This window comes from Antechinus flavipes, chromosome 6 (genome assembly GCF_016432865.1).
Source record: "Antechinus flavipes isolate AdamAnt ecotype Samford, QLD, Australia chromosome 6, AdamAnt_v2, whole genome shotgun sequence".
In the NCBI taxonomy this organism is placed as follows: Eukaryota; Metazoa; Chordata; class Mammalia; order Dasyuromorphia; family Dasyuridae; genus Antechinus; species Antechinus flavipes.
The window spans coordinates 31,123,352-31,150,241 of record NC_067403.1 but is presented as its reverse complement, the minus strand read 5'-3'; the positions used below and the strand labels follow the sequence as shown (position 1 = coordinate 31,150,241).

Genomic DNA, 26,890 nt, shown 5'->3' with positions numbered 1-26,890 from the left:
TAGGAACATAACAACCTTTATGAGCAGGGAATGATCCTGTGTCTAAGCTAAATCCTTCCTTTAGCAATTGAAGCCCTTCTTTTCCTGACTCCCATCCACTGAAGATGGAGAAAAGCTGGCCACTACCCCTTGGATAAAGTAGATTTTAAGACTATGACTTTACCAGCCCTCAGCCTTCTCACCTTCACACAAAATGTCTGAGTTGCTCAGAGATTCTGACTCATTTTAATTTGTTTCCTTTGAACCTTAGGAACCATGTCAAAATCTCACTCTAGTTGGATTTAGTTATAAGATTATGCCATCTGTTAGTTATCAAGTATCATTACATCCCAGTCACCTAATCTGCAATGTTTTGGGTTATAGGGCATTCTTGCAAACTCTTGAAGAAGAACATGGGTATGATCGTCATAAATGAAGGGTCTCTGGATGTAAGTAAAAATTACAAATCCACCAATGTGATAGATAACCTTGCAAACTGTTTTGTTTTACTCTTAATCTAGGCTCTCTGAATGGCTGCAAAATATTTTCCTTTAGGAAGGGGAAAACTAGCTTATTACCCATTGCACTCCTTTAATGTAATGTACACTGTTTTGAACCGCAGTAATGTAAATGGATTCAATCTTTGCTTCTTTGACAGCCAAAAGAAATTGCTAGATGATTTGCTTAATGTTGTGCGACAGGAAAGCTGCATAATAAAAGCATTATGCCAGAGGGTTGCTGAGTGAACAGCACTAGTCGGTATCTATTAGGACAAAATTCTCTGGAATATTCTGTATCTGTTTCAGCTTTGAGTGCCAATATAGGGTTTGCTGTTTGTGAACGTTCATGAAATCAACTGAGAAGGAAAATGTATGTCGGCATTATTCCTTATTAATGATTTACCCCCCTCCCCAGCATTAACATTGTCCTATAGGCTCTCACAGATTTCTTTCTACTGCCCTAGGTGTCTCATTCAGCCATGAAAATAAATATTAGCCCATGTTGTAATATTTATAAATACTAGCTCCAGACCAAACAGTGAGATTCCTAATTTAGTATTTGGCCCAGAGCGCAGGACAATGTTCTTCAACATTTCAGCGAAGAATGTTGTCCTAAGTTTTAAACCCACCCTGAATCTGAAACCTCAATATTTGGTCCAGAGCCAGTATTTATGAATACTAGCATGGGGGCTAATATTTATTTTCACAACTGAAATTTAAGCATTCAAGACAGCATAAAGTAATATGTGAGAGAGGGGAGAGACATTTGGTCATTTGGGAGAGGTTATAGGGGGGAAAATGAGGTAAAGATGGAAATGTCTTTTAAAGAATTATACCCCAGGAGATACTCAAATGATAGGAACAGTTTTCAAAAATAGCTTTACCAGTTATCAGTAACCACTTAAAAACATGTTCCAAATCATTAATAAGAGAGATTAAAATTAGAACAACTCAGTGGTTTTATCAGGTAGTCATCAAGTTCACAAATGGAAAAGGTCATTGTTCTAAGGGAACTATGGGTAGACATGCATATTGTCAAAGAGCTGTGAGTTGTCCCACAGTATTTTAGCTTTTCATAATGTAATATTTTACATTGGCATAATTTGTGCCAGTGATTATCCTCTGTTATTTTCTCCATTATAAGTTGGTTAGTCAATAATATACCAGGCTAAATGCTGGAGACAGAGCCAGGTGACATTCTACTGGAAATACTCCCATTAATCATTGGGTCTGATAACTCATCTACTTCTGAATTCATTATTATCCTACCTACCTCTCCATCTTTTCCACATGTACATTATGAAAGACTTTGTCAAATGCTTTGCTGAAATTAAGTATATCTCCTGTATTCTCCTAATACCTTATCTATTCTGTTTCTTTAATATACCAATCTAGTAGCACTTATCAAAAAGGTAATGTGGTTTATGTGGGATGATTTGTTCTCAGTAAGCTTATGTTGTCTTTCAGTAATCATTGCTTTCCTTTCCACATACTTACAAACCAGTCATTTAAATCTAAATCAAATTTCCTAACCTGTAGTAGGATAATTGCAATACTGTTTGCCCATTTCCCCATTTCCAAGGCTGAAAGACTTCTTAACATATTCACTGCACTTGGAGCATCTTTTTAGCCCCCATTAGGCTCCTTGGTTGTTCCTTGTTCTCCAAGAGAACCAAAATGCCATCACTTTATAGAGTCACATTAGTGTGTCCAGCTGTGGCTGATCAGACTGATACAAGCTTGGAGTGCTCTGCCCCAGGTCAGACACAAATAGTACCTATGAACATTTCAGGGGCTTCTCTAAATTTGGGCATCTCGCGTTTCTTCTGAGCGACTTCATTTCTGCTTTGCCCATAGAGCATTCTCTCTGATAAGGATACCATGCTGGGTGGTCCTCGGCCATGTCAGTAAATCAATTTTAAGGTTCTTAAGAGAGACCTTGAGAGTATCCTTGTATTGCTTTTTCTGACCACCCTGTGCTCTCTTGTCCACTCCTTATGGTTACAAAGATAAAAATGATATAATTTCTCATATCTCATAGTTTGTAGTCTATTTCATACAAATATATTTGAAGGAAATTCAAGCTAGAGAAAATAAACAGGAAGAGCATCAAGGAAATAGGGGAGTGGATCAAAGAACATTTCACAGCGGAAGATGGGACCTAAACTGAACTTTGAAGAAAGTCAGGGATTCTGAAAGGAGATATACATACTAGGCAAGGCAGAAGTAGTTGCCCAAGGTAGAAAGTAGAATTTAGGGAAATACTTCATGAACATGAGAAAGAGAAATAATGTGAAATAAAGTTACCTAGGTTGGAGTTGGAGGGAATGGAAATGGTGGAAAAATATCAGGCTGAGAAGTTTGTATGTCCTGGAGGCAGTAAGAAGACAAGGAAGGTTTTGGAGGAGGGGGATGATGTGTCAGACCTTTGATTTCAAAGCTCTCTAACAGTTTCCAATATCATAGACTCTAGAGGACTGTGAGATGTAGTTGATCTGGCCCATTAGTTTACAGAAAGCAGCCAGGAGTCCTCATATCTGCTTTTCACTTAACTTTCATTTACAATTTCTCTCTCCCATTTTAGCTCTCTTTCCCAATCTAAAGTCCCAGGATAAAGCTTTGGTCTCTGTTTATCATGAAGCTACTAGAATTTTTTGATCAGGGAATTGCCATGGTCAGAGTCTTGTTATGAAGAGATTAATCAGAGTATAATGTGAGGATGCATTGGAATAAAGAGGGAAGACCAGGGAGAAAACTATCATCATTTTCTATGCTAGAGAATATTGTGAGTAGTGAGGTGGTAGTGGGGATCAAAATGTGAGAGAGAATTTAAAGACAGAATCAGCAAACCTTGATGGATTGAATGTAGGAAAACGAGAAGGGGGTTGAGAGAGTGTGTGAGTTTGAATGTCAAGAATTGATGACATTCTGATGAAAAAGGCATTTCATCATTTCCTATTTGTAAAATCTGTCAATAATAGGAGTTACATACGGTGTAAAAATGGATATGCTTGAAAAAAAATCAAAGCAGATCATCTCAAATTTAAATAATGAAAAGAAAAATTATTTTTGCAGACAAGTTCAGTGTTGCTTGTTTAGGCTATTGTATAAATTATTTAGGGTATAGTATTATTTTTCCTACTACTTTTACATGAAGAATATTCATGAATCTTTGACATACCAAACAACATCAATAGGCTCTAGAGAGGGAAACTCTAGGTAAAGAAGCGGGTGCTAAACTATGGCTTTCCAATCCATCTGGACAGCTTCAAGATACCAACCCTTAGTGCTTCATCTCATAGGAATTAGTCCAAATCCCCGAGCCTGGCATTCAAGGCCTTTCACAACCTACCACCACCATTTAATATTTCTAGCTATATCCTCCCTAACACAGATGTTGTGTATCAGCCAGAGTCAAATATGACCTTTTTTTCATGACCTAAATTCATGCTTTTGCCTCTGTGGAATATCCTTCCCTGCCCTCTCCACCAGTCCCTCCCATCCACGTCTCCATAAAATTCCCAGCTTCTCCATAAAACCTCTCCCTTTCACATTGACCAACACTCATCTCTTTCTTTCTCCGAGTTCCTGTGACTCAATAAGAGTCTGAAAAAAATTAGTTTGGTCTTTCCTTACACACATGTTAATATTAGACTTGTTACCCCAACTAAACCGTAGACCTCTAAAGGCCAAGTGTTGTGCCAGGTTATCTTTTAGATCCCTGGTGTGAGGAGCAAGACTGTGCCCCAAGGATTTAAAGGAAAAATACACTACTTTTAACATGATAGTTTCTATCTGCTTTCAATTAAAAATAGGAATAGGAGATAGAGATCAAACTGGAAGTTTCATTAGTCCCAGAAGCTCCTAGATGAAGAAAGTCCTTATTCCACTACAAACTAACAACATCTTCACAACTTAAAGTCACAGTTTTCTTGAGCACTGAGAGGTTACAGGATTTGAATACCAATTTTCCTTATTCTACCCACTGTGTCACATTGACATTCACACTAAAGAGATATTCTTGAAATGTTTGACATGTCAGGTAAGCACTCTAACAGATTCAAGAAAGAACAGCCAAACAAACATTGAAATTTGTGACAATTGTTTCTCTCTCTGAGTATGACTTTCTACTTTAGTCTTCCAGGAGAGTAATTCAAAATTTACAAAAATCGAGACTTTAAATCAAAGTAACTAATTGTTCTATCTGCTTCCTCTGAAGGAAACATGAATAGAAATATCAAGAACACATATAGTTTCAAACTTCTCATGATTTGGGATACTTTATGATGATTATACCTTTCATATAAAATAATACCTTTCTTTAATTTTTAAATATAGATATAGATCCTTTTTAAAATTTTGATAGTAACCTATCCTGTCTGAATTTCCAAAACTGAAATGATGGGCAATCGCCTACCCCCCATAAGGGGTGAGGACAGAAACCCAGGCAAGTACTGTGGATGAACAGTTGCTCTCATTTGTTCAGCCTTAGGCTGCCATGGATTCCAGCCCCCACTATTTGAGGAAGGGTTTTCTTCCAGGGAGTTAAGTGGTGACTTTACAAAGCTCACTGTTTGGGGTCAGGCGCACAGTGGTACACTCATTTGTTTCTCAGCAGGAAAGGAAACATCACTTTGCATAGATTCGTCAGATCTCATATCATAAAATCCATGGCTGAAATTTCAAGCAGGTTGCTAGACTTGTTAGGATTCTGATCGCTGAAGCATTTGTCTTCGTTACTGTGGCAAAGAGAAAGCATCCTGTCTGTTCAGATTTTACTGAAATAGTCATAATGTAAGATGATTTCTATTAATACACGGTTAGAATAATTGACACTTAAGTAATTTATTGCTTTGAGGACATGACAGAAAATAATTAATGCTTTCCTATACTAACAAACAACAAAACAAAATTAATTTTTCCCACAAGTGAAATGTATAGGACAACTCAGATACTATAAGATGAAATCCTATCATTTACATTTTAAATATTATGTCAGCAATTAGGAAAAAATATTCACTTCCAATGATTTGAAGTTGTTTGATATAATGATAATATGTATTAGTTAGGTATGTGGTGATGACCTTTCATCATTATTTTTCTAAGTTAACAGAGTTTTGTAAATTCTGATGGTACTTAATTCCTCTGAAATGTTTTCTGTAAAATCGCTTTGTACTTAATCACAAAATTAAAAAGCTGAATGTTTCTCTAAGTGATAAACTTTAAAAGAAGAAGAAGAAAGCCTATTTAGAATTCTTCCTGTTTTAAAAATAAAGTATTTCATACATGCAGCTGTGGAGTAAGACCAAAAGAAAAAAATGTCCATATGTTTGTTAAAATATTGCTAATTATTCAATTTTCAAGTCCAAATTAGCACAGAAATCAGAAATACTTATGTATAGCTTTGCAATTCATTTGTATGCTTATATTTGAACATGAGTTTTAGTAGGGGAGTTCACAACATTATAAACAAAATAATCATATTCCTGCAAGCTTCAGTCAGTTGACAAGTTGTTCCCTCTTCCCTCCCCCCATTCCAGTTATAGAATGGGCAGTATTATCTCTGGAGCAGACAGGGCTTTCGCTGGCCCCTGCAGTATTCTGGTGAAGCTATGTATGTTTCTCTTCTCAGAATTTTTTTTTTATCACTGGGGAGAAATGTTAAATTTCATTGAGTAGTTCATCAAAATAAAGATATAATTTATTCTTCCATATACAAGTTCATGAATCTACTGAAATCTCTCTCCTTGGGGGTCCATGGTTAAAACCATTATTCTAAATTGATACGAAGCTTTCTTTTTTCTTCTGATAGCTTCCTTGCTCATTCCTATGTTTGGTTTAATAGTTCTATTTTAAAAGGAAGACCTAGTCTCTTCTTGCAGTTTCTACTGGGTCCTGAACAGAAATGTTGACAATAACAACAAAAGAATTTCTTTCTGCTTTCTTGTGATTTTTTTTTTCCTCCTTGCTGACATGAATAATACAATGACAAATTATGGCTTTTGTGAAAATAACAAGGATTGGCTATGCATATTTTCACATCATTGATATTCTTATTGTGGCTTGGTAGATTGTGAGTGATTTTTTTTTCATAATCCCTCATTTTGAGGGCAGGAATCACTGACATGGAACCGTAAGACAAATTTGATGAGAAGCACAGCATGATATAGTGGGGAAAGAACTGGGCATCCAATTAGAAGAAACCCCACCCTTGATACTTGCTAGCAGTGTGACCATAATAATCAAGTCACTTCATTTTTCTGAGTTCTCATCCATAAATTGGAGATACTAATAAAATTTTAAAAATTCACATTTAGAGAGTACTTTATTTAATTGCTTAATGCTTTACTACCTAGTTCAAAATGTTGGGAAGGTAACATGAACTTTAAAGTCCTAATTAAATGTTAATTGCCCTAAATGCCTGAAAATTGTGCAAAGATGAGAGAAATCATAGAATAATGGGCAGAGAACTGGCCCCTACACCAGATTCATCCCAGTTGATAAATCTTGGCTTTGTGACTGTCAGGGCTTTAGATCAGTTTTTAATTTTTTTTCCTATCCACACCCCTTTCCACCTGAGAAATGTTTATACAATTCTGTATATATAAAATAGGTATACAGATCAAACATTTACTGGTGATAAATCATTAAGAAATTTATCTTAAAATATTTCTTAGACATACATATAATTTTCCCATTTATTAAAGATGGAAACTGGTTTGCATAGTAACAAAATGCATGTTTGTTTATTTTTTCATCAAGAAGAATATTTGATACCTTTTACGCTTGCCTAATTTTCCTCACCTGCATTTAGTTATACAACCCCATATAGAGTCATAAACCATAGTTTAAAAAGCTTTAATCTAGACAGTGTTCTTAGGACTATGGGGGGGGGGGGAATGCCTACCTGCATTGAAGAGGGAATTTCCTTACCTCTGAGTTCTCTGTATCAATGAAATCACAAATCCAGTCACCCTCCCTAACACATGTAAAAATAGTGAATGACAATCCCTTAATCCCAATTCTACTGTACAAAATGACGTCTGAAATCTAAATCTTCTCTTCATAACAGGCCACATAGTTCACACCATTAGCATGATTCCTATATCCCCTCATCTATAAAGTTAAGTGTTTCCAGATTTTTAAACTTTTCTTCATATAATAGTTTTAGGTTTCCTCAGTTACACAGGGACAATCATCTGGACATGTTCCAACTCAGAAGTGTTTCTTTTATAATCTGAAGTCCAGAGTGAAACAGGTCTCCTAATCTGGCCTTGCCAATGAAAAACAAAATGAGATTATTAATTTCCCTTTTTTGGAAATGTATTTCCATTGATATAACCCAAGACTATTCATTTAGGAATCATTCTTAGAACTCATCTTATCCCCTTCTTATTGCCGTTTCAAATGCTTCTTCTAAGCTAATCATTCCACAAAAATATAAAATTTATCAAACAGGAATTTAAATAGGAATTTAAGAATTCATTATTCTGAATTCTCTTTAATCTACATGGCAACACAATGAGAAGAGATTTTTTTTTTCTTGAGCAAAAATCTCTTTCAAGAAGAGCTAAGATTATACAATGATAAGGGTTATAACTATCATATTCTCTGTGTCCCTAATCTCATAAACAGCTTTGATGCTTCCTGGACTGAGGACAGGGCCAAGCTGCCCCAAGAAGTTTGCCCATTATGAAGCTGGTTTATTTTATTTAAGACTCTTTTCAGAGGAAACTATTACCTTTACTTTGAATGAACTGTTAAGTTTACAAAAGCTTGGGCTCCCTTGAGATCATGGCATAGATTACAATGTTGTTATTTTTTCAATTACAAAGGGCATAAATACAATAGGTATTATATTATTCAAAATTTCAGTTTCCATTGAGGGAAACCTAGTTTGCAAACCTGGAGCCATCATTAATTCTTCTCACTCCTTTACCTTTATACAATCATTTATTAAGTTTCATAAATTGAGCCCTCATCTTTTTTTCATTCATTTGACCACTACTTAGTTCAGGCCTTCATATGCCTGTGTACTTAGGTTCCTTCTCCATACTGTCTCACCTATGGTGTCTTTACAAAGCATTTGTTGAATGAAATAGTTTTAATTTCATTAACCTAGAGTATGGAATAGTTATCATATCTTGGTAGCTGTATTTACCCTTCTGTTTTTATAGTCTGGGATGCTTTCCAAGCAAATAATATGCTCGTATCAACTTATTTTCTAGAAATACTTTAAATATCTCTCTTTTATTGGATATTGATCTAATGTGGTTTGTAGGGTGTGACATCATTGTTTGCATTTTGAGTTCCTCTGCTTTTCAGAATATATAATTTCATTCCTTTCTGCAGTTTCCTGTGATTTAATTCTGCATTATTTGCATTTCTTGCCCTTTTTATTTGAAAATCTTTCTCTTGATTGCTTGTAGATTTTATTGTTTGCCATTGGAATTTTTCAATTTCACTGCTATGTGTGTTGGAATTTGCAACATGGGATTTGGGATTTTCTTAGAGTTTGGGTTTTTTTGCTTCTTCCTATGATCCAACTACGAATTCTTTCAATTTGTACTTTGTTTTCTATATTCTAAAGATCTGGGCAGTTTTCTTATATGTTCAGATTGTTGTTGTTTTTACTTGTAAAGTTCTTCTGAGAAACTTATAATACTTAAATTTTCTCTATGCAGCTTGTTTTCAAGATCAATATGTCCTGTTTTTATAGAGATCATGGGTCCCTGGTAGCTAGGAGGTGCAGTGGATAGACTACTGGATCTGGAATTAGGAAGAACTGAATTCAAATTCAATCTCAGACACTTAGTAACTGTGTTATCCTAGGCAAATCATTTAATCACTATCTGCCTCGGTTTCCTCAACTGGAAAATGAATATAATAATAACACCAATCTTACAAAAGGTCAAATGTTATTATTTATCATAATATTATTTATCATTTTTACACATAGTAGGTACTATTGATTTACATATGCATATATGTCCATTTGTGGGTACTTATTCTTCTCCTTTTCTCTTTTAATTGCTTTTTGCTTCTATTTCTCCAAATTGCCCTTCACTTCAGTGTGTGTATATATATTTCATGGGCCTCAGATCCTGACCCATGTGATTTCTGAGGGATCAGAACCGGCCCCATCCAGAGACTAAATATCCTTTCCTCCATGCCTTTTGTAACCACACACATACTTAGGCAGAGGAACCATGTCTCACTTCCCTCTGTAATTTAGTTCTGGCTACGTGATTCTACAGGGAGCTGCTATTTCCATTTTCCAATGTCTCCTCACCCTTAAAAGGGATTAGAAAGGGTTCAAGTCTACTGTTTGTTGCTGAAAGGTAGTGACGGAGGACAGGGACATGATGTATTGAGACTGTAGCAGTTAGAAAATTTTTGAACATCTAAATCTGTAGCAGGTAGAAGTTCCAACAGTCTTCGAGGCTCTCACGAAAAACGGTCCTCATTCTTGTTTTCACCTACTAATTATGTAGACCCACTGATCAGTGTCTCTACTTTCTATCTTCTGCTCATCTCATCTGGAGCTGAAATCCTTTCTTAGCCAGAGAGCTTTATATGTCAAAGCTATATCTCTCACTAATGTCCCTTGCCACCCTATCATGACAAATAAAACCCTTTTTTAACCACTATTTAATGAGTCCACACAAACTGTGTAGCAAATGTTCCTGCTCAGTAAGTGAATTTGTGGCCCTAAACCAACTTCAGTTTGTTATATTGCTTTTTTTCTCCTCCCTTAATAAACACAGTTCTCCTCCTGGACCAAAGAAATTCCCTTTATCTGAATTTGATACCACCAAAATCATGTATGAAATAAAATGCTATCCCTCTGCATGAGTCTGCTCAGAATATAATTGTGAAGTTGTCATCTACACCCTATGAAGCTCAATACGTATGTATTATTCAGTCAAGTTTAACTGTCTGGGGAACCAGCCACTGCTGAATGACTTCTGAATAGAATCCAGAATAAGCAAGTTATTGACTTGATTCCAGAAAAAAAAATTGGGCTACTTGAGGTTTTGTTTTGATATGCCCCTTAAGTCTCTTACTATAAATTTTATGCTGCTTTGAAAAGTCATTTCGGCATGTTTAAAACACTGCATTTTCTTCACTAGAGTTACTGACGGTTTGCTACTATGGATTTTTCTCTTTTTACAAGCAAAATGGTGTAGGTTCTCATGCATTGAAAATTTTACTTAAGACCTTATTTTAGCTTCCAGGGTGCTTGAGGTATCAACCCCAGGAGCAAAAGCGCTTTTTAAAACATACTTTTTGTGAGAACAAAATTAAATGTGACATTTTCTTTGGAGCTGAAATTACCAAAAAAAAAAAAAAAAAGGTGATGTGTTGTTTTTTTCAGATATAAAAATCTGGTTAGCCATTTGCGTTGGTAGGAAGAGTGTTAAAATTGCTTGTATATTGTTTGGCACGTAGCTTACTAAAAGTAGACCTCAGGGAGGAATGCCAACTTTGCTACAATGGAAAGAAACAGATTAGAAAAAAATTAATGTTATAAAAGAATGAAAACAATATATCACAAATCATATGCTCCCATTTCTTTACTGATTTAAGGTCGTGTCAACATTATAACAAAACAATTTGTTGAAAAATATTGAAGTCATACTTTAATCCTTCAATATTTCAAGTTTATTAACAGGAGTGTTTGCTTCCCTTGTGCCTATAGCAATCCCAATATACCCAAATAATTTACCGTGGGGGACCAAGCCCCCTAGTTGGTTAGTACAGTGTTGCAGAGGCAGCTGGGTAGCTCAGTGATAGAGCACTGGGTTTGGGGTCAGCAAACCTGTGTCCAGCTTAGCCTCTAACACTTACTAGCTGTGTGACCTTGAACAAGTGGTTGATCTCTGTCCACTCCAGTTTCCTCAAATCTAAAGTCATGATAGTAATAGCACTTTATGTCATGAGGATCAAAGGAGATATTTGTTAAGTGCTTTATAAAAACCTTTATCGTGGTACCTGGCCCAGAGATATTATATAAATATATATAGTTATATATTATTTAAATCATATAAATGTTCATTCCCTTACTCTTCCCTATTAATTTTAAATCCTTAACATCTCCATACTCACTAATAATTTTATGGCACAGAAGAAATTTATAAGAAAAATAAGTATCTCAATGATAAATTTTGGAGTCCCCTGTACTTAAAAGTTTTGAAGCAGTTCCTTAACTAAGAAGAATCTTTAATTGTAAAGTTCTTACACGTGAAATAGGTGGTTCATGATTATATGTTTGGATAATGGTCCACATGACTATTAAGTCAAGGTGACTTTTCTGGCAGTAATCAAAGGCAAATGAGGAGTTGATAACAAGGAAATAAGCTTGGCTTTAGATTTATTTACCACTCTAAAATTGCAGGGATTTCTTATTTCATAGAATTGCAGAAGTTTAGAGTTAGGAGGGACTTTAGCAACCATCAAGCCTAGCCCATGTCCCCAAAAGGATTCCATTTTGTAGCAAAATCCAAAAATGACCATCCAGCCTTTGTTTTGATGAAAGACTTCCAACAAAAGGGAGGGTACTGCTCCCTGAGGCAGTCTGTTCCACTTTTAGACAATTGTAATTATTAGGAATCTTTTCCTTTTATGAAGTCTAAATTTGCTTTTGTGACTCTTGCCATCAAATGAAATAAATATAATCCTTCTGCCAAGTATTTGGGGACTCCTAAATGTCCTTGCCTTATAAAACATTCTCAATTTCTTCTACCAGTCTTCTTATGGGCAGGCTTTGAAGCCCTTAAATAGTCTGGTTGCTATCCTATGGAAATTCTCCAACTTATAACATCCTTCTTAAACTGTGATACCCAGAACAAAATACAATACTCCAGATTTAGTCTGACCAGAATATAATATAAAAAGGATGATTGTTTTCTTATTCCAAGAAGCTGTCTATCTTAATATCATGTGATTACATTATCCTATTTGGTGGCTATATTGCTTATACCACTAACTATTGGAGCTTACAGTCCACCAAAACCTCAGGGTTTTTTTTTCCCCAAATTACTATCCAGCTTTTCCCAACTTATGAAGTAAAATGTTTTAATTCAAATATAAGACTTCACGTCTCTTCTTAATAAATTTCAGCTTATTTAAATTGGCTCCATGTTTGATATGTTAATATCTTTGGGGTTCATTTCTTCCTTCATCCAAATGCATACACACTAGTCTCTTGTCCCAAATTTCTTCATTTTCAGATCCTATTGCTGAATCAAAGAATGCCAATTTTTGCAATATTGAGAAATGAGGCAAAGATTGGGGAAAGAAAATGAGTATTTCTTATAAAGTTTGCTATTTTGGAGTACTTTTATTTATGGGCTACCTCAGGCAAAGGGAAGCCTAATTTTCCCCTTAGGCCTCTCTACCACACACATAACTAAAAAAAGTTGATTATTGCAACTGGATGATGTTGATGATGCTAAGGATGAAATATGATGGCAGTCTCTGCAGTAGGATAGGATGGAAATTTTGAGTGGATTCCAAAAGAGGCAGCCCATGGGCAGATAATGGGCTCTGTCTCAACTTGGAGGCTAGCAGGATATGGATTGAATGCATGAAGGCTTTGGCATTCTTCATTTTTATAACATAAGTATTTTGTTGGGTTTCTTTCTTTCTTATATGGCTTCACCCATTATTGCTCAACTTCTGACACAAAATACCTCTTGAAGGGTTGTAATTGTTGGTGAATCTGTGGGGACTAGAGAAAATAGCTAGTGTTCTCTCTTATTAGATAAGTGACCAAATCCATCATAGTATCATTCACAGATCCTATTTTCTTCTATTTGCCAGTTCAGTTCCAAATCCTTTATTTTCACAATATTTCAAAGAAGAGATCATTAAAGGTGACTCAGTAATCCCATCTGCCGATTTGGGATATAATTGTGACTTGAATTCAAGGTCAGCTAAATGCTTTTCTTAAAATATTAGATTAGATTAGAATACGTATCTCCTAAAACACATTTGATGTTAATTCTAGACATATTTGTTTCATTCTTCCATTACAAAGTTCAATATCTTTAGTAGAGAAACCAAACAAAAACTAATTAGGCAATTCCACCTCCTCTCTTTGATCAATTATCATCATTCTGTCATCCATATTCTAAGGAGCTGTACTTTCCCCTACACTAACTCTACTTTTTTCCCAATATAACTAAAAGAAAAATTAGGCACTTTATTTTCATTAGATTTCCTAGGCAGCCTTATTTCATTCTGGATTTTAGCATGTCTAAAATATTGTAGAATGCTACAATACTATAGAATATTACAATACAGTCAATACTATGTTATCAATTTGAATTAATATTCCATAATCTACCTTTCCTTCTACATATATATATATATATATATATATATATATATGGTTTTAAAATCTAAATTGGAATTCTCTGTACAATTGTATCAGTCCTTTCAGACAACTTCTGTTTTTCTTCTTCATAAAGTTGTTTGCTTTTATGTTGCAAGAATTCCATTCTTGAGACCTGCTCATATCTCTTGGGCTCACTTTCCCATTAGAATCATCTTCTCTGGACACCTAAAATGAGTTTTTTTTCTGAGCATTTTGAAGGCTGTTTTCCCCAAATCTAGTAATATACACGTCAGACTGAATGCCCAGTTTCCCCCTCCTTTTTTTTTTCCATAAACTCTGCAAGGGAGAGCTTACTTCTTCCCAAAGTTCCCATAATTTCTACCCCAGTTACCCAGTCTCCCCTAATTGTGAGAATTATATCCAGAATAGAATTCTCCCTGCTTAGTTTTTACCCGTTAAAAAAGGATGGAACTATTATTAAAATGAGTCACACAGTTATTAGCTGCTGTGCTTTGGCAGGGATAGAGTTCCTGTAGGTATCAGGATAATTGAAACGATACCATCTTTTCTGTGTGGGAGATTTGGGTTCTCTTCTATAAATTTTTCATTTATTTTCTCTTGATTCTCGGGTAGCCTGTTGGTAGGGTAGCTAGAGTGGATTGGGTACCAAGCTTGGAGTAAGGAAGTCTCATCTTCCAGAATTTGAATCTGGCTTCAGTGGGGTGATCCAAGCAAGTCGCTTCACCCTACTTGACTCAGTTTCCTCATCTATAAAATGATCTGTAGAAGGAAAAAACAGACCATTCTAGTATCTTTGCCAAAAAAAAAAAAACCCTAATTGAACAACAAACACAAAAACCTGTTAATGTGTTCTAATGATCATCGTTTCTGTTTTTCCTTGCTTCTTCCTCTGGTTCCAGGATTTCCTCAACGATAGCTTCTAGATATACAGGATTTACCAAAATTCTTAGTACATTTAGCTGTGTAATGCTTCTCACTCCTTTAAATCCCCTACCTTTTTAATTTTTCCCATTTCTTTTGAATATGATATCTCTATCCCCAAACCATATTCCAGTCACGGTTCTCATCCCATCAAGCCTCAATAATATAAATCAAATTTACTTCCTTGTAAGAGTCACTAGTTCTGCTTACTCTCGCTTCTATTTTGTGCATCTGTATATAGATACATTTGAGGACCTTGTTTCTTGTTTTGGTTTCTTTTGTCTATTGATTACTGATTGAAATTTTTTATCTTCAGGATGTCTCGACTGCTATTCTTCCTCCATTGTACCCACTCTTATTAGTCTTTCCTATTAATAAACCAATGTAAACCAGTGTTTCTTGATCTGGAATCATGAATTTGGCTTTTAAAGAATATATTTTTGACAACTATATTTCATTTTAATTGGTTCATTTCATAATCCTATGTATTTTATTTCATGCATTTAAAAACATTATTCTGAGAAGGGTTTATATGCTCTACGAGATTGCCAAAAGGGTCCGTGACAGAAAAAATATTAAGAACCCCTGATGTGGACAGTTTCTTTCTCCCCCTTTATTTTTCAGTTTAAAACTGTTTTCTTGGTAGTAGCAGTTTTGGCCTAGCCCCTACTATTGCCTTCCTTAAGCTTTAAACTGAATAATTTATTCACCTTCAGGGGCCTGTGCTGCTATACACTGAGAACAGCTTCTTCCAGGAAAATGTAACTCAACGGGATATATGCCAGCATAAATCCTGAGAAAATGTTTCCTTCTGCACTTGAGTCATTCTATCACCAGTGAAAAAAAGTTAACACAAAGCTCAAATTTTAGGCATTTAGGGGATTATGTGAAATAATCACCATGAAGGCTTTTGTAAAACCTTTACACACAGTAATGCTTAAATCATTTCATGGTATTCCCATCACTTTGCTCTCTTTTCTTTCCTTTACTTTTCTTGCTTTCTTGCTTTTTGTTCTGTCCCCTGTTCTCCTTGCTCAATGAAAATTAAATGGGAATAGAGCGTACATTAATATATGACATAACACAACAACTGGTTTTTAAGTTCCTGCTGTGTGTAAAGCACTGTGGAAAAGCTGAAGTGAAGGATAAAACATGATCCCTACCCTCAGGGAGCTTACAATGAATTTATTGGGATAACAGTTTACACCAGCAGCTTTTCTATTATGTGACACAATCTATTGTTGTATTACACGATAATTGGCAAGGGTGAAATACTCTCCTAATCAAATGGATTTGCGAATTCATCCTGATTGATGTCTTTCCATCTAGTTTATTCTCTGTCCAGTTCCTCTGCATGGTGGCCCAATGGATGTTCCTAGTACACCTGTCTGGCCATGCTCAGTAAGCTTCAGTGGTTCCCTGCACTAAGGAAAAAATGCAAGTTCTTCTGTTTGACCTTTTAAGCATTTCACAATCTTATCGCGACCTCATCTTGCTTCTCTCCTAAAAAAAAAACACCCAAATTTACATATATATATAAATATGTATACGTATATACACATTCATATGCATATATACATGCTTTTTCTTTTAAGACATAGAAACCAAGGAAAATATTTATTCACTAATTATGCATTTACTCCCCCTCCATCCAACTCCAACTGTGTTCCAGCCACACTGGTCTACCTGCTGTTCTTGTCTGCAACATATGATTTCCATGTCCATTCCTTTACATACATTATTCCCTAGCTTTCAATACTCTCCTTCTTCACCCTTCTTTCTCTCTTATTTGTAATCCTTGTGTTTTGAAGCTGGGCTCAATTACCACTCTAAATGCCTTTCCTAATTCCTTCAGCAGTTAGCAGGTCTTCCAACCACTGAATTTTTTTCATTTATATATATATATATATATATATATATATATATATATATATATATATATATGTTTGTAGCACATATATTATACATGTATGTATTATATATGTGTGTTTGTATCACATATATGTTTGTATTATATATATATGTATATGTATGTATGTTATATGTATCTATAAATATGTTATTTATCCCAGGAGAATGTAAGCTCATATGATAAAGGATTGTACTGTGTTTTATTTCCCAGGACCAGACATTATGCTTGGCACTTATTGAGTGCTGGTTAATTGATATTCCCCGTAATGGCAAAAATCACCCCCCTTCCCTGCCATTCATCCTGTGCTATGTATACCTCCCCCATAAGTTTGCTCTAATGGGGCACCGATTGTACTGCTACCTTCACTTTTTCTTGATAGGGATGCTACCCATAGGGCATGCAGGCTGCCTATTAGGAGGAAATAGAGATTTACAGTGTCAGAAGCTGCAGAGAATAAAAGAAGAATTGTTAAGAAGCCTGGTGATCCTGCAGCTCCAGAAAAAGTAGTAGGAACCTCAGTTCTAAGGATTCAGACCCTGAGAAGGTAAAGAGGAAGCAAATATGTTGGCGATTTAAATAAGGATTTCTTTGCTGGGATGATAGTAGACACTAGTTACTAGTGCAGAGCTGCAGGTCCCATCATTACTAAGCTTTGCACCTGGAAGGTGGCCTGATCAGCAATAGCCCCTGCTCAGAACAGAACCATTTCCCCCGGTTCTGTGAACATATTTATTTGAGCCCACAGATTCCCTCAGAAAAGCCTTTTCTTGCTTGTCTGATTCCTTTGTCTGCTTGACATTACAAAGGGCAATAACCACAGGGGAGATAGAGCCTTTCTCCCAACTAAACTAGAATTTGAGTGCTTGAAATGCATCAAAGGGACTTTTGGTTTTTAAATAATGAGACATTCTAAGTGTCTTTATTCTGTTTCTCTCTCTCTTGGTCTAAGGACCAAGGGGTAAAGGACAGGTATTCTCAAAGAATGGTCAGGTCTCAAAGTCAAAAGTATTTTCATCTTTTATTTGTAAGATGGCAAATGTTGACTGACATGACCTAAATAAACAAATACTCTTGGCAGATAAAGTTGTAAGCACATACATACATACATGCATAATTGTCTAGGGGTCCCAGAACTCCAGGGGTTGAGAATCACTGGTATAGCATAAGGAGAATCAGATCTGGTTTTTGTTGTTGGACTTCCCTTTGAATCCTGGCTTTGCAGCCTACTCCATCTAATCTAGGATCATGAAGGGACCTGGGAGGGGATTGAGTGTCGCAAGCCCTGACTTGGAGGATTCTGAGATGTACTAAACCACTGAGTAAGTTTTTAAACCAGCATTCCACCCTAGATATTCCTGTTTCCAAAGTCAACCTCTTTGGGTCTGAGTTTCCTCATCTGTAAAATGCCAAAGTTAAACTAAATGACTTTTGAACCTCAAAGTCTTTGATCTTATAATCTTTCACAATTTATTTTTATTAAATGCTCCCATTTAAAAAACATCAAAGTAATCCTGGCTTTGAAGCATCTTTGACCCTTTTTTTCCATTGTGTCAACTCCTCTCTACCCTTGCTTTTGGTGGGAGGAAAAAAAATCACTTTATATTTCATATATTCTACTTATATGTGCCTTTAAAAGTTCTATGTTGGTGTAACTTGGGAAGTTAGCGATTCCAGGCCCCTTCAACATAAAGCTCAGTAATTTTTCATTTGATACTGTTTGAGACAGTTACCAAGGGGACCGTCATATCGTAAGTATAATTTTCACCTTCTTCTAGACAGCCAGTCATGTCTTCCTTAGTTCTCTTTCTTCTCTACCACTTCATACGAGAATCAAACTGGAGTGGTTTGAGTTTCTAGTTCCTAGACACTGTGCTTAAAAACACCTAAAATATCCACGAAACTGTGGAATTAGTAACACTCTAGAAAAATAAGCAATGTCCAATAGTTTATACAAATTGCTATTATGGGAGTCATAACTCTTTGTTTAAGAACATGTTAACATTTTTCATATTTGTTTTTGGCTATAAGATATTGTAAAGAACACTGTTGGAATGTTCTGCTAATTTGTAATAACTTTGGAGTGTGAATATTTGGAGATTATAATCATGGAGGAGAGAGAGAGAGAAATATTACTTGACCATAAATTTTCAAATACCACATGTCTTAAATGATGATTAGGTGGTGGCAAAGACCACCAAAGGGCTAATAAAATATGCAAGTTAGATTAAATTTCTTTTATTTCTTCTCTTGCTTTGAAATTTCTGATAATCTTAAATGTGGAATAATAGGCCAAATCTGAAAAACCCTTAAATTTATAGAATTAAATGTAAAATTGTAGGCTTGAGTTCAGAAAATCAACTTCACAAGTATGGAACAAATGAAGGTATAGCTAAATGATAGTTTTTTGTGAAAAAGATTTAGGAGTTTTAATGGACTGTGATCTCAACATGATTCATTAATGCAACGTGGCAACCCAAAAAGCTCATGAATTCTAGTGTCCATCAGATGGAGGGGAAAAAACAGTGTCACTGTACTCTCCCCTTGTCAGATCATACATGAATGATTGGGCTTTCTTCCAGGTACCAGTTTAATAGAAATATTAAGCCATGACAAGAATATACAGTAATTTAAATACATTAACACAGTACTATCTTGATCACTTCATTATTTTGGGAGGAAGTATGACCTACAGACAAGATAAAGGATAAAAAAATTATCCGCTTTTCTCAGTACTTTTTTGGGGGGTCACCTTAAGGATACCATTTAAACAAGGATATAGTAATCTAGTATATAATTTAGCTTTTTGTTTTTGTTGAAGTCAAAACAGCTGAAAACAAGGCAAGTTTAGTGGTCAAAGCATCCCATCTTAAACTTTGTGTTTATAATCTATTTCATATTTTTTCTCTTCCTTGTGTATAAAATTGAACATGTTTATATTCACTTCTATATTTCTTCTAACTACCTTTTTGTCTTTTCTTTTAAGACTTTCCTTGGGCATATTCTTGAGTAAGATATCCTAGAACCCTTGCAGAGAAATCTCTGTATTTTTCACAGAATTAATAGACCAGAAGTATTGACTTAAAGTGAGGTATACTTTACAAGATTACAGACTAGAGCTCTGAGGTGGTCTTTGGCTTTCTTGGCCCTTCCAGTCCCTTGTCACATCCAACTTTGCCAAGTCTAGTTTTGCCAAAAATAAAATGACATCTTCATCCTATAACTGATTCCACCCAATTCAGGACTTCCATTTTATTTCATTATAAAATTATGTCAGATTTCATTTGGCAAAGGTTTCTTCTGTGATTGTATTCCTAAAAAGTTTCCTTGTAAAATGACATGTAAAATAATGAAAAAAATAATGATTGGAGCCTGTCAGGCCCATAGCAAGACACAGAACTAATGCTCAGTTGGATCATTGTGCAAGAATTTCTTACTGGAGATTGTGCAAGAAAAGTAGAGACCTAAAAGATCAATTCCCATGTTGGACCACCAGGAGACAAAACCAGAAGCCAGGGATTGTGATAGACTGTCGAGTCTGACCAAGTAGGGGTATCCAACTGTGGAGAAGACAGGACTAAAATTAATTTTTTTTCTTTGACTTAGAAAATCTGGATTTTGCTTATACCATTCTTAGGTTTTTTAATAAAGGAAGTAGCCAATGGATTCTTCTCATTTTTATTTTGTCTTGAGGTTCTAATAGGTTACTTTTATATTTTTTATGATTTTTTCCACATACAGAACTCAGGCTTTTTGTTTGGTCATGATTTTCAGGGAGCTTGATGATTCTTAAATTTTCTTTCCTCTTTTGATATCCTATTTTTCAGTCTTTTTACCTTTTTTCTCCCTAATATTGCTTCTTGTTTCATTGGGCCATTGTGTTCTATTTGTTCCATTAAAAAAAATAATCCAACCACTTGGGTAAGTATATTTCTTGGACTTAATGTATAATATTTCTTCATTAAATTTATTTTTCTGTTTATGTCTTCAGCTTTTATAATTCCCCTTTATCTCAGTTGAAGAGATAATTTGGTATAGATAATTTAGAAAGCTTCTCTCAAATCAAGGAATTTCTGGATTCCGCTCTTACTTCTAACACAAACTATGACTATGACAAATGGTTATGTGGTCTCACTATTAAAGGGCATGACTTAAATTAGAAAGAGTGGTAAAGAAAATACCTTTTATAGCTAAAGATGAGTGTAATTTTTGACAAAATATGGGATAAAGATGGTAACAAAAGACAAAACAAATAATGTTTATAATATAAAATTGAAAAGCTTTAGTCCAAAGAAAATAAGTGCAGTTAGAAGTAAAAGAAGAAAGTTTTATTTACTTTGGGTATTTTTTGGGGGGGGAGGTGGAGAACTGCAGATAGAAATAGTAGCCAACAAAAGAAGTAAAGAATCTTTCTCTGTATTTAGAAGTTATTGACACTTTACTAAAAAGTAATCTCAGACATTTTAATAATTCCAAAGGCAAAGGTGTAACCTTTGGGCAAATCTATTAAAAGAATTCCATTTCAATAAACTTAAGCTTCAGAGGTGTTAAAAAAATATGTATGACTAACAAAGCCTAGAGTTAAATTATGTGTTTATATATATATGCTTATTTACATATGTGATTAAATATAGACATATATGTGCATATGTATATATACATATACATAGATATATATATATGTGTATATGTGCCTATTTAAATATATATATATATAATATGCATCATATTTGGATAAGAGCATGGAAACATTTTTCATTAGTGTATGAAAAAGAAAAAAAAGCTATTATATAGATGACAGAATTGTTAGCATGGGAAATCAGTAAAACAACACAGAAGTTGATTTCTATGCAGTGTGATCATATGTTAATGATAAAGAACACCTGTGTTTCACCAAGAATTAGAAATGATTTCCACAAAGCAAAAAGATTAGAATGCACAAGGCTGAGTTCTTTGACAGCAAGAAGTGCCTTTTGCCTTTCTCTGTATCCCCAGCAGAATCTGGCGTGTACTAAATGCCTTAAAATAATTATTGACTAACTGACTTGTGGGAAATAATCATGGTAGTATTACAGAAAACTGTCTCCTTTCTAGAACTTTAATACTTCTCTGGATGTTTGAAGATCACAACCCATTCATGCTTTCTCATGTAGAATTATTGGTCTGACCACATGTCAATGAACAGCTCAATTTTTAAATTCATTGATTAGGGATACCACACACCCTCTCTCTGGATTGCTAACTCTCCCTGACCAGCTTTCTACCTATTCCCAGCATGGAACCATCTTGATCTCTCATAGTGCAGAAACTGTTCTAATTGTAACAGCAGATGCTATTTTCCACTCTAAAGAAGATATGTAAAAGGGAGGAAGGGGCAAGGAGAGGAGAAAAGGGGGAAATTAATAATGGTTTCATTCTATAGTACTATATGTTCTTGTATTCATTCTCTATTTCATTTTAGCTTATTTTTGAAATTTCACTTTCACAAGCTGTCAAATTCAAATGTTTAAACATCTCTTCCTTCAAGAGACAAAAATAAAATAGAGCAACATATACTAATAAACCTACCCCTGACTCCAGGAGATAAGCTTCAATGCAATATGGCCATAAAGTATGTCCTCAAGACTTAGAGAGAAGTAATAAATTTACATAAACAAAATAAATTTAAATGCAGTTTAAAAAAATAAGAAAAACATAATTGACAATGCATAGGCAACAAGCTAATTCCAAGAAAAGCTAAATTTAAATTTTTTTTTTTCACATTTGTGTGTGTTTTTCTGCATATCACCTTAGGTGGGCTGACAGGAGAATTCAGTTTAGAATGAGGTCTTTTTTTTTACTCACCTTTTAAAAAATGTTATTCTTCTCTGTTATATCTTCTGACACCTTTTGATTTTTAAAGATCTGTGATAATTATCAAAAAGTCCAGGCACATTTATGCCATAAATAAGAGGTCTTTAACAAATCAAAAGGTTCAGAGAATGTCTTAGAAGAGAGAAAAAAAATATTAGGAAGAGAGAATCTTCTTTTTTCTTAGCTGTATCCCTCAGGCTAATTAATGAGGGCATTCACACACAAATTTGTGACTTACCTGGTTTTTATTTTAGCTTCATGGCTCATCCTTGACAATAATTGCAAGTTTTTCTGTGGCTCATGAGTAATTTAGTTTATTTGAAAAAATAAATAAATAAGGAGAGATTTGAGTGAGCAAAATCTCCTAATTTGTAGGACTTGAAAAATGGCTTCCATGTAATGGGCAATGTAGCAGAAGTTTGTGGTTAAAAGTATAGCAGTCATCAAATAAGTAAGGATTATTTTTTTTTCATTCGAGGACTGATAAGCACTGGAAATCACCTTAAAAGACTTTGAGTCCAACCACCTCAATTTATAGATAATGAAACTGAAGCCTCAAAAAACAAAATTAGTTACCCAAAGATGGACATTTTTATAAAAACTAAAATTCAAACCCAGTCCTTCTGCCACAAATTCCATCATTCCTGGCACTATCTACACATACTGCTCTTCAGTTACGGCATGCACAAACTTTGATTTAAAAAAATATTCACCTATCTAATAAATTCTACATAGTCACACATATTCCACATAATTGCTCTGCTATAGATTTCCCAGTGAAAATCTGACTTTGTTTCTTATTGTTCCCTAATCTTCTTAATTGTGTGCTGAGAAAAAAAAAAAAAATGAAAAGGAAGTTCCAATCATTTCCCCCCATTTTCAAGGAAGTTTTGATCTTTGAATTTTACAAAAGAACACTTTGAGTTTGGTCTTTGACATCATTCTCAGAAGTACACACTCTATATACTATCAAGTGTAGGAAAGTACAGGAAAGGTAGGATGGGGAAGCTGGACCAATTCACTTAATATAGTTGGATTTTTTTTGTTTAAAGTATTTTTATAAGTCAAGAGCATCAGTTTTTAGCCATATTCATATATAAGTACAGAAACTCATTCCAAATCAACTGTAAATTACTTGGGGATAACCTACATCCCTGCTTCTCTTGTTTGTGAAAAATAATAATGATTTAGCTATGTAAATAACATAATATATAACCCTCATTTAAAACAATTATTATATTATACACAAAACTGCCTGAGGAAGAAAAGTAATTTTTGAAGCTCAAATAAGATATATATGTGAACTCAAAGATTCCTCTGGAAGCTGTATCTCCTCCTCCCCCCAGAAGATGTTATTTGTCCTTTGTCCTCAGAGAGGACCATGACATTAGGGAGGGGATGTCATGACATGGAAGTGAGTGCATATAAGTAAGGGTGGACTGTGCAGAGTCACCAGCCATCTCATTCCAAGTGGAAAGATATGGATTAGGGTAATTGGAGATGATCCCCCCAGAAGATAAAAGACAGAAAGACAAACCCTGTATATGCAAAAATAGCTAAAGCAGGAATTTTTTACAGTGACAAGAAGCTAAAAACAGAGTAGCCCACCCAATGATGAATGGCCAAATTTATTATGAAGATAAGCATGTAATCAAATATTACTGAGCTATAAGAAATAATAAATAAGAAGAATAAAGAAAAATAAAAGAAAACAGATGAGAATTATTGCAAAGTAAAGAAAGCAGAACAATATACACAGTTACTACACAATGTAAATGAAAAAGACAAATCTCAACTGATTTTCCTAGTAACCAAGGGTGATCCCTCAAAATATAAGATATACCTTCTTCCTTTCTTTGAAGAAGTGGATAACTGTGTAGAATGTTCATGTGATGGTTAAATTTGCTGAACTGCCTTCCTTTCCCTTCTCTTTCTTTTTTTATTCTTTATTATAAAGAATGGTTAAAATAAACAATAAATTCTAAAATGTAATTTTAAAAAGAAAAAAAAATCCAGATCATTGAAAGCTTTTTTAAAAAAATAAAAGGTACTACTCCATTTATTCAATAATGAATAGGACCAGCTACACCCAGCAAAAGAACTCTGGGAAATGAGTGTGAACCACTACATAGCATTTGTCCTCTTGCATTTTTGATTTCCTTCTCAGATTAATTGTACACTATTTCAAAGTCCAATTCTTCTTGTGCATTAAAATAACTGTATGTATACATGTATTTAACATATACTTTAATATATTTAGCATGTATTGGTCTACCTGCCATCTGAGGGGGAGGGGAGGAAGGAGGGGAAAAGTTGGAATAGAAGATTTTGCAAGGGTCAATGCTGAAAAATTACCCAAGCTATAATAATAATTAAAAAAAAAAGGTACTAAGCAAATGTAAGTTGTTACTTTTGTAATAAAAAAAAAGTTTGATTAAACAATAATTAGTGTTTATGTGTTGTTATAGGCAACAAGAGAAACTCTCAGCCATCATTGTACTACTCTTGGTGATGCTCTCAGAAAGGAAAATGATTTTGCTCTAATAATTGATGGCAAAACTCTGAAATATGCCTTAACTTTTGGAGTGAGACAGTACTTCCTGGATTTAGCTTTGTCCTGCAAGGCTGTTATCTGTTGCAGGTAAGTTTGTTGTTCTTAATATGAAAAGCCTTCCAGTGAACTGTGAATTTCAGATCTTCTGTATAAATGTTCCTTCATATGAGTTTGTTCAGGAGCTACTCACAAAGCACTTTTACTTAAACTTCACTAACCTAAAAAACTATCTATTTCCGTACATAAATTACTAGTTTTGAATTTTTTTTCAAAAATGTTTACAAAAGAGCTATGAATTTGTTTCATTTTAGCTGCATTTTAATTTTAGAATTCTACATTTCATTGCCTCCTATTCTTTATTGACTATTTTGGTATCTTTACTAGTCCACATTTTAATATGGATCAGTACAATTTTAAATACTTATTTGAATCATTTAGAATATAAACAAATAAAACTATCGCAAAGATACTTAGGCTCCATTAAAGCTTTATTTAGTTGTCCCATGATGGATGTCCTGGAGAAGATGTTGGGTTCTTGAATGATTAGCCAGCAGAATGTAATGCAAATTCTGGCAGGAAAGTCTATAAGAATAAACAGAGATGGACTCTATATCATCTGAGAGCCAGCCTTTCTAAGTTCATCTATAACTTAGCCACACAGGGATGATGTATCTTTTTGGCTTCAATACTTTCAAAGATAATTTACTAAGTTTCTCAGGGATTGTGAAATTGTTGTTTATCTCTAAAATGTTAAAGTGTTCATTCTTTGTATTGTATTTACATATTTTCAAGAGACAGTCTGATAGATGAAGTAATCAGCAAATTAAACTGGTCTCTTTCTTCTCCTTAGCATGGTAACCTTTTTAAAAATCTCATACATTCTTTATTTCCTACCTATAATCCAGATGAATGAATGTGATAATAAAGCATTTTGCCAATATTATAGCATTGAGTTTGAAGAGCAATATGCTGTACAATCATGGCCTTTCAGATATCTCACTGGTGAGGACTTTTTAGTGTTCCTCATTTACTGTTTAAACTAATATAATAACAAAGAGTTTATAAATGATCAATCAAATATACATAAATCTTGATTTAATTTTAAGGCCATTTGCTTACTTTTTGGAAGTACAGATCTTCTAGAATCTAAACTAATAATCTGTACCAAAAAATTATACTTTTAAAATATAAAAAATTATAATATAGTTTAAATATTAGGGAAGCAACTTTCTTTTGCAAAAATAATCACACAGCCAAACTTTTTTTGATAATATTTCTCAGTAAACTTCCCTTTCTCCCCCTTCACAGTGTTAAACCACAGAATTAAACAATAGCAGAGCAGGGAGGGAAATTAGGAGGTAGAGTCAAGGGAGGGGAAAAATATGTTCTTGACTCATGAAATTGCCTCCAGAGATCCCGTGCTGGAGTAGTCACAAGGCACATGGGCCTCAGGAAACTTTAAGGCACCAAGCCCTTAGGAGAGGATCACATTCTATTATACACGTGCAGATCAGGACTGAAGCTGAGATTATAAAGATGTGTGTGGGCCCTCTTCCTCCCGTGCTCTTGTTTTATACACGTTTGTGGACCTTGGAGGTCCCAGTGCAGGCCCTGAATTGTGCTCTCCTTTGTTTGTTTTAATGTAAAATATCTTTTCTCAGCATTTTTCTTCTAATTGTCTTAATTCCTATTCTCCCCTTTCCCATAAGGAATCTTGTCCCGCTTCCTGCTTGGTGCTGTCCGTGGCTTCAGGCCCACCATTACATCAGGGCCATTAGCTGATTTACATCCCTGCTCCCCGCTGGCACCAG

The 26,890-nt window shown here is 34.7% G+C and overlaps 1 protein-coding gene across 2 annotated transcripts in view; it reads left to right on the top strand.

Moving 5' to 3' along the window:
* ATP8A1 (ATPase phospholipid transporting 8A1) overlaps positions 1–26,890 on the top strand; it is a 256,720-nt gene that overhangs the window by 153,017 nt on the left and 76,813 nt on the right. For both annotated transcript variants that reach the window (XM_051966099.1, XM_051966098.1), the window contains exons 24-25: positions 364–428; positions 24,994–25,166. In XM_051966099.1, coding sequence (XP_051822059.1) covers positions 364–428; positions 24,994–25,166 — 238 coding nt within the window. The remainder of the gene's footprint in view (positions 1–363; positions 429–24,993; positions 25,167–26,890) is intronic.